General features: G+C 39.9%; 1 protein-coding gene across 1 annotated transcript in view; it reads right to left on the bottom strand.

Annotated features, from left to right (window-relative positions):
- Positions 1-1,199: 1,199 nt before the first annotated feature.
- CNTN3 (contactin 3) overlaps positions 1,200-9,554 on the bottom strand; it is a 161,952-nt gene continuing 153,597 nt past the window's right edge. The window contains exons 17-19 of the mRNA XM_054976404.1: positions 7,595-7,707; positions 6,010-6,178; positions 1,200-1,303 (exon numbers count right to left, since the gene is read on the bottom strand). Of these exons, the coding sequence (XP_054832379.1) occupies positions 1,200-1,303; positions 6,010-6,178; positions 7,595-7,707 (386 nt within the window). The remainder of the gene's footprint in view (positions 1,304-6,009; positions 6,179-7,594; positions 7,708-9,554) is intronic.

Raw genomic sequence — 9,554 nt, 5'->3', positions numbered from 1 at the left:
TCTCTGTCAGAGTTAGGATGTTGTGGTAGGTGCATGGCTGAATAATGTCGAAAGAATTAATCTCCACATTTTAGCTGTATGGTATATAAAGCTGCTCATGCACGTGTTAAACTTGCCTTGTGGATGCTGTCTAAAGCAGCTTCCTTGTAGCAAATGATCTGCTCCCTGACTGTAATATTTGCTGGTGGGAAGTCTGGAATAATCCAAATAATATGTGGATTTCCAGGGAAGTATTTCCAGTTAATCTGCACTGGAAGGCCTGGTTTGCAATGCACCCAGGAGTGCCAGTCGGGATCTTCTGACCAATACAAGTGGTTTTACTTTCAAAAAGGAGCACTGGGCTCCACAAAAGTGGGAGACGGTTTGCCTTTCAGTGCTCTAAAGTAAAAACAAACACTGGGTCTCCTGATACTCAACAGTGCTGTGCAGGTGCTTTCTGTTTCAAGTAAGGGACTGGAAGGAGTTTTGCCAGTGCAGCATCTGGAGGCATTTTCCTGCATTTATAACTGAACCAGGATTAAGAAACAGAAAGAGGAGCTGTTTTAAAAATCAAATTTCTTAAGAAAATGAGCACAAGCAACAGGACATTTATGTAGATTGGACAAAAATAAAGTGAAGATGCCATTTGTAACAAAACCAAGTTTTGAGGTCTTTTCCCGAGGACACTAGACTATATGTTTATGTAGATATGTTTAGCTATATCCTGTTTATGATTGCATGTTTTTAAGAAATAAATACAATTCTAAGTTATGCATCAGATTCTGGTGAAATATATTTCCATCTTTGATGTTTTGGAATGATTATTTTTTCTGGTGAAATATATTTCCATCTTTGATGTTTTGGAATGATTTTTTTTTTTTGCAATCTACTCAAAATAATTCCATGTTGCTTGGGAAATGGAATTCATGACGCTTAGTACAATGTTTATCCTCTTCTTTTTTGTCATTACTGAAATATGCAATGTGTAAACTCCTTTGGTTCATTACATTTTAAGGCATTTTACATTCCTTCAGAAGGAATTGTTTAATATGTGTATGATTTGTTGTTTGCTTTGTTTTTTTATTGAAACATGTGTTTCAATAAAGTTTCAATAAAATTGAAAGTGTTTAAAATCAGAGTGGTAGAACCATGCATAACCATCATTTAAAAAAGCACTTTTTGTAGGAAAGGACCCATCTAATCCAATCTGTGAAAATGTATCAGCACAGTGCCGCTTTGAAAATTAAGAAAGGTATTGTTGTCATAAAGTAAGAGAGACCGTTGATACTGAAGACTGCTGCACCAGAACCTCTTGCATCCATACCTACAACAAATGAAAAACAAATATAAAATTAGCTTGTTAGGGAATATGTTAAGGGGACCTCAGAAGGTGCGCAATAGCCAGCCCATTTTACAGGGACAGTCAGAGACTCTCACTTGCCTGTAAGGACAATGTTCCTTTAGATATAGCCTATCTAATACTTACATTACCCTTGATCTAGACAAACAGCAAATTGATATATTATATACATTAGCAGTCTGAAATATTCATCCAACTATCTAAACTTCTGAGAGAGAGAACAAAAACCCTTTAGATTAAAATCTGATTTCCCTGCATATACAGCTGTCAAATTTACATGGTAATTTATTAGTTCAATTGAACCATGTTTGTCATGCTCAAGAACAAGAAGAATGTTAATTTTCCTTCTTTTTATATTATTTCTATGGAGTACACATGCACAACTTTCCCTCATCTTTAAAACCAGTATGGCCTGAATTTATAACATAAGACTGTTCAGCATTGGGGGGGGGGGGGGTAGAGCTAATATCTAAATATCCAAGAATAACTGGATGCTCCCAAGTTTTGGCAATACACTGATGGCAGTTTCTCTCTGCTCCTTGGTTTGCCTGACATTTGTTTTCTATAAAAATTCCTACAATGTGAGCACCAGTCTAGTTACACCCTTCAGCTCATTGACTTCAATGGGCTTAGAATGATGCAACTCTGCTTAGGATGGCACTGTATGAGCAATCTAAACGTGCCAGTGAACACATGGCAACCACAGGTCACCATCATCCATTTGAAACTGTTTTTTAAAATGTTTCAATGGCCTATAGGCCCATGACATGGAGCTCTTTCCTTCTTACCACAAGTACAGTCAAGTGATATTGTTTATGAAGTCAATGGCTTAGATTGGAGTAATTCTGCATAGGATTAAACTGTAAATGTTTCAGTCAATGTCAATTATCTCTACTGAACCATCCTTGATCATGTTGTGGAGACAAAATTGCTGATTCTTGGTTCAACTCTGTCTGTGTGTGCGTATGCATGTGTGAAGTGGCACCAAGTTGCAGCCAACTTATGGTAACCACATAAGGTGTCAAGGCTACAGAGATGGTTTGTCATTCCCTGCAGCTGGAGTTCCTTAGCGGTCTTCCATCCAAGGACTAACCAGGGCTGTTTCTGCTTATCTTCTGAGATCTGATGAAACTGGTCTAGCCTGGGCCAGCTAGGTCAGGTTTAAAGTCTCAGAACAGAATTTGAAATGTAAATCGCTTTAAGTCTTGTTATATTTATCTGATTCAGTTTCAAATGATAATTCTCCCAAATGTGTGACTTGTGAAAATTAATTCAGAAATGTTGGTTTATTTGCTAAATGGGGTAACTAAGAGATCACTGTGACACTTTCCTGGGTGTAAACCCCATTGAATAACATGAGTACACAAGCTTTGGACTGTTCCTTTAGTCACTTAGGAAGGACAGGGCATCTTCCAGTCTTGACATTATTTGTGCATGCAGTTACTTTTCTCCAAAGCACCTTTAAGACTAACCAACTTTATTATAGCATAAGCTTTCGAGAATCACAGTTCTCTTCGTCTGATGCATGGAGGGCAAGAAGAAACTGGTCAGATATATAGGTGGAGAGGGGAGGGCGGAGTAGATGCAAACAGTAGCTTCTGATATGGGTTTCGGTTTCGTTTTCTCGGCCATGTCAGACACTCCTCTCCGCAGGTCCGGGAGGAAGTGACTGAGCAGCCTGACTGGGCGGCTGATCTGAGAAGATTAGCCCCCAGGACTCCCAGTGAGGGAGGCAGGGTCCGGGACGCGGCGGGAAGAGCCCCCTGAAATCGATGCGGGGGGTAAATTGCCCGTTTGTCCCTATGGAGGCCAGCAGACGTGGGCGGCACCTTGAGTGCTGCCGGGCCATGGAAAATGGCAAAGAGCAGAACTAGGCGGAAGCCTGTAAGTAAGCGAATCCCTTCTGTTATTACAAGCGCACGCGAAGGAGTGGTGGGATCTGAAGCTAAGAAGGCTTGCTCTTCCCCCTCGCTGAATTTCAGAATTTGGTTGGCGCCCCCCCCCCCTAAAATGGCAGCGAAAAAGCAGAGTCCCGCTTTGGGCAAGTCAATTTTGGCTGCCCTGCAGGCGAAAGGAGAGTCGCTCGAAGACTTGGTGAAAAGGTCGGTTATCGAAGCCATAAAGCCCTTTGTTGACAAGCTGAATGAAACAGATCAAAGGGTGGGCTTAATTGAGAGTGAAGTGAAAACCATTAAGGAAGCAGCGGGGGGGGGGCAGAGAAGTCTGCCCGGGAAAATGCATCACTCATGAGGGCAACGAATAAAGAGTTAAAGCTGGTGGAGAACCAGCTCATCGGGCTACAAGTGGAACAAACACAGACAATTTTGTGCCTCCAGAACGTGAAAGAGGAGGAAAATGAGGATTTATGGGGTCTGGCCTCGGAACTATTGGCGACACCCACGAGGGCAACTAAAGAAGAGGTAAAAAGCGCCATTTTGGAAGTCCGTCGGGCTTCTTCAAAATATGCAACGAAGCGTCAGCTGCCTCGCGAGATCATCATCGAGTTTTCATCTAAAAGGATCCGAGACACTATCCTATACAACTCATATAATGCGGATCTGGATTTTCTGGGTAATAAAGTTAAGATACTGAAGGACGTCCTATTTTTAGTTTGGAAAAGAAGAGTTAAGTATAAAAAGCTCGCAGCTCTTCTGAGGGAACGTGGAATAAAGTACAAATGGCTATTTCCGGAAGGTATTTGGTTCAGTTACAAAGATCAAGCTTACAAAATAACATCAGAAGATCAATTAAGGGACTTTGAGGACAAAAATCAAGAATTTCAGCAAGACACCAAGCAAGAAGAAAAGGCGAAGTCTGAAGGGGGGGGGAGGGAACGAGCACTGCGGCTGCAGCTGCTCAGAGAGAATTGCGTCCGAGGCCCAGGGGGGGAGGAAGACTTAATTTGAATTGTAATTTGTATTTTGCAAGGTCAGCCACTCCATCAATATTATACAAAGTTTTAATTTTTTAATAATGGCAGTATGAAGGGAAAGCATTATGTGTAGTGTAGTGTTGTTATATGTTGCTGTTTTTTTTTCTTTCCTTCCCCTGCCCCCCTTCTCTCCCTTTGTATTGTTAGTCAATGTAGTAAAAAAAAATTATTTTTTTTTTAAAAGTAGCTTCTGATATGGAGATCAGTTTGCTTCTGTCAAAGAAGTCAGTTACTTCTGATAATGAGATAACCATTCATAGTCTCTATTCAATCCCAGTTTGACCGAGTCAAATTTACATATGAATTCCAATTCAGCAGCTTCCCGTTGGATTTTGTTTTTGAAAGGTTTCTGTTGAACTACAGTGACCTTTAAGTCCTTGATGGAATGTCCTGGTAGATTGAAGTGTTCTCCCACTAGTCTCTGGATGTTGCCATTTTTAATGTCAGATTTGTGTCCATTTATTCTTTTGTGCAGAAGTTGGCTGGTTTGTCCAATGTACAGAGCAGATGGACATTGTTGGCACTTGGGGGCATATATCACATTGGAGGATGAGCAGTTGTAAGAGCCAGAGACAGTGTAGTTGACTCCATTGGGTCCTGTAATTGTATTTCCTGGGTAGATATATGGGCAGAGCTGGCATCTGGGTCTGTTGCAGGGCCTGGTACTTGTGCTGGTGACTCTGCTAGCCGAATCATGATTGTAAGTGAGAAGTCGTTTCAGGTTGGGGGGCTGTCCTCTCACGTGGACTATCTTTTTGCCCAGCCAGACCCACACAAACCATACAACTTTGTGCAGATCTGGAGGCCTATTTTAGATGCCTAAGACTGAAAGAATTCTTCAACCACTCTGCTGAACAAAACGATGAACAAAGCACTGAACAGACACCATCACAGCAGCAATCACCCTCCCAACCCAGCAATGCACAATCATCGTTACAAAGCTTCAGAAAAAAGAATTCCACATGGATACCCCCAGAGGGCCGCAACTCCTCATTGGACTTTTACACTGAATGCCTCTGTCGACATACCCAATGTACGTCTGTACATTGGACAAACCAGCCAACCTTATCGCATTATCAGAAGTAACTGACTTCCTTAACAGAAGCAAACTGATCTCCATATCAGAAGCTACTGTTTGCATCTACTCCGCCCTCTCCTCTCCACCTATATATCTGACCAGTTCCTTCTTGCCCTCCATGCATCTGACGAAGAGAACTGTGATTCTCGAAAGCTTATGCTACAATAAAGTTGGTTAGTCTTAATGGTGCTACTGGACTCTTTTTGATTTTGCTACTACAGACTAACACGGCTAACTCCTCTGCATCTCTTCTCCAAAGATGGTTGAAAAATTCCCTCACTTCTCAATTTTCTGAATGCACCAAATCCAACTACTGTAGATTTTCCCCATCAGCTATGTATCATGTCTCCCTGGAAGATCATGAAAAACTAGTAGAATTTCCCTTATTCCCAGTTTATGCACTAGTAAATCGATAAGTACCAGAATATTAAACTGAATATTCAAGCTCATATTTCTGATGTTCTATGGTACAGAATATCCTGGACTTGGGAATCAATACTTAGACCTTTTCTTTGATGCAAAGGCAAGACAATGAATTCCTTTTATTTTGTGACATTTGTACTGTACAGCAAACCTTATTCTAAAGACAGCCTATACTGCTCTTAGTGTGCCACAAGCAGACGTAAGAAAACTCAGTACAAGAATGTCTAGTAAACATACTTGCTAGTTTAGGTATTTTGATCTGCTCACTACTAATACCATCCCCACCATCAGTCACAGCTTTCACTTCTATAATGTAGTCATCATTTAAAGGGAGCAGAAGTTCTGCGGATGTTAGGTTGGTGATTAGGGAATTCAGCTGATTTTGACTGCCAGTCTTATATAAAACCTGCAATATAAAAAAGAAAAATCAAACTACAACTTTGTTTATATTGTTTTAGCTACCATTATCTTTTAATTTCATTTCTAGGTTTAGAAAAAAAAGTAAGATTCTTAAAATAAACAAAGTACACTGCAGATTGTACCAGATTATTTACAGAGGCACTGAACATATATAACATTAATCAAATACTTTTATCTCTGGTTTAATCTACAGCAGCAAAATATATAATGGTTACAATGAATAATATATTCTGTAGAGTTTCTCAGTAATGGGGTTCAGCTATAAATTATTGTTCCATTTGGTGCTTGTCATTACCTGGATCAGCCACTTAAATCATTAAGCAGGGACACAGGAATGTTAAAGAAAGTTCTTTTTTTTAAAAAGGAATTATGGTCTATGCTGAGAAAAGTACTGTGTATACTAAGTAATTTTTCTGTCATGCAACTACACTGTATTTTTCTTACCTCATTTTAAACATTTATGCAACTTATTGCAAGTGTTCACTGCAATAATCTTCACTTCGAGACACAGTTCTCTTAGATGTGATTCTGGAAATAGTCCAAGGGAATTTTTAAACACTGTTTAGTCATGGCTGGGGACAGGATATTTAGGCTGGGGGCAGGACATTTGGTTGCAGGACATTCAGGACAGCCTGCAGTGTTAGTTGCAGCTTTAGGAGCTTTGGCGGGAGACATTTTATTGCTCTTGTGGTGGTTTTGGAATTGGGGCATGGATCTTTTTGGGGGGAAACAGGGTCCACAAGCCCAGTTTTCCCATTTTGAGGATCCCCTTATGGGATCTTGGGAGTGAGGCCTGGCAGATGCATGCCCAGTTTGGAGGCTGTTGGGGCAGCCTCACTCTCAGAAAGATGTGTGCCCATGTGGTACCCCACTAACTGTCATCCCATAGTTCTCCCTCTCAGCAGGCAGGCTGAGGGGGTGGGGAGTGGGGTCATCAGTTGCAGGTGGGTCAGCTGATGGTTGGATCCTTGCCCTATGTGACACCAATGCTCCATAAGCTGTGTATCAATAAAGTTACGGACTCTTTTAACTCCAAGGAAGTTGTACTGTGTGTTCTGTCACCTTGCCTTCACACCTGCTCCCACTCATCAGTTCTGGGCCTGCAAATTACATCACATGCATTTTACTGAAATAGGAGAACAATGTGTCACGAACTTTCATCAGCCTTTGTATCCCCCCCACAAGATATCTTTGAGATCAAAGGGCTTCAGAATAGTTATGTGAACTCTGTTGGACAACTTACCTCATTACTGCAGGTGAAATCTGGCATATTTTTGTTCAGTGCTAAATTTTACAATTGAGATATTACAAAAGAGGTGTGCGGAAGCAGGAGAAAAGTGTCTAAATACCTATGCAATATCTGTTAGCAAGACTGTATGCTTGCGGTCATGCTTGCACTTACCTTATAGCCAATTACTTCTGACTCATTTTCCATTGCGTGCACCTGCTCCCAATTCAGAACCACTCTGGAGTCTGTAACATTCCACACAATGTTTCCTGGAGGCTGGCTGGGTGCTTGAAATATATAATGAAAACATGGTTTTAATTTACTTGGCATTAGAGATTTATTATGCAGAAGCCAATAATAGTCCAAGTAATTGTCATCACATGTTGGATGGAAGAGCACTCACACAGAGCATCATCATTTGTACACAACAGTCATTTGCAAAAATATAGAGAGGTGTAAATATTATTTTACAAGCTTAGCTGGGTCCTCCCATTATACCCAGGGCAACGTCAACACAAAACTCCACAAGTAAACTTTTTGCTGCATATATTCCACTTAATTCATTTTTAAAAACTGTAAGCCCACCTTTCACATAGTAATTGGACCCCAAAATGAGTAACAAAAGTAAAATAATATATATCATCACAGACAAAAATAAAACAATACAAACATCACAAACAAAAAGTCAGCAAATCAGCAAGCAAAAAAAACCCCCAAGCAAAACCAACGACCTTCTAAAACAATGGCAAAAATAAAAGCCAGTAGACAATCAAATATCAGAGAAACATTTGACTACTGGGTTTTATTTTTGCTGTTGGATGGTTTCCATATTTTGCTTCTTCATCCTAGTGCACCTAAAACATAAAACCCAATTTTGTGTGTGGCAGGTTGGTTTTTTTTTTTTTTTGGAATGGTGGAGGAATATCAGCTCCTGCCCTCAGGAATATCGGCTCCTGCATTTGCCTCATCTCCTAGGCTCCTGTCAATCAAGGGAGAGAAGTTGGCAATGTTTTAAGCTTGCTCCTTCCCGATAACAGCACCTGCTGTTGGGAGCTATTGGGGGGAGGGGGCAAAGACCTATATCATCCAATGTGATTAAGACTCCTGGAGACCTTGAAAAATTGCACCATTGTGTTATCTTATTTAGTCTTAGTTAAAGATATTATATGACTTTCAAAACAATTACTTTTGGAAGAAACATCTTCCAAAAGAATGCTGCTTTTTAATGCAACTGAAATTTTTTCACAATAGTAAATCCTGCCAGCAAGAAAAAGTCTCTTTCCAATTCTGTCTCCTTTGAGGCAGCAGATAATCCAAGAAACAATTTTGAAAGCACTGAGGCACTGTTAATCAACCAATCTTCCATATTGTACTATGGGTGGCAGATTCCAGCCATTTACCGAGAACGGGTGGGGGGCACAAACAGACTCAAAAACCTGAGGTCCCTATCAAAAGTGACTCACTACATAACCTTACAAGAGTAAAAAAAATATATATATATTTTCTATGAAAAATAACTGTGTTTCCATGGTTGGTATTGCAGTGACAAATGTATAAAAAATGCAATATTGTTTTCGTCTTACTTTAACCTATTGGAGAAAAATACGCAGTTTTCAATCTTAAATTAGGATTATAATTAAGAAAACAAAGGTCACTGAAAATGATTTTGCTTTTTTAATTACTACAGAATAGTAACATTATAACATAAGTGGCAGTATTCAGCTGTAGGGGTCATTACAATAACTGGCTTCTCCTTGCTTAATTTCTAGGATTCTCTTCACCAATTTCCAAATCTATGTCACAATTTACATTTTCATCTCCCTACATCACATCAGAAACTTGCAATTAAGAGACAGACTCAATTATTACAAGCCCACTGTGAGATAATAGACTATGATGAGAATTATGAAACTCATGCTGAATTTGAGAGTATTAGAAATGAAAGTTGATTGGTTGGATATTCCCCTAAAGAGTTCTAATTAGGTTAAATTCCTGATGTCATGACAAAGTGAAAATTAGAGATATATCCATTGGAATACATACGTAATTCTTCTGGTGAGCTGCTACCTTGCACTGTGTTCTACCTCAGATAGCTAAAAGTAAAAGCTAATTTTAAAATACTTGTTTAATGAAG

The sequence above is a fragment of the Eublepharis macularius genome, chromosome 4 (genome assembly GCF_028583425.1).
Source record: "Eublepharis macularius isolate TG4126 chromosome 4, MPM_Emac_v1.0, whole genome shotgun sequence".
Taxonomy (NCBI): Eukaryota; Metazoa; Chordata; class Lepidosauria; order Squamata; family Eublepharidae; genus Eublepharis; species Eublepharis macularius.
The sequence above is the reverse complement of the archived record's forward strand: the minus strand, read 5'-3'. Positions and strand labels throughout refer to the sequence as shown.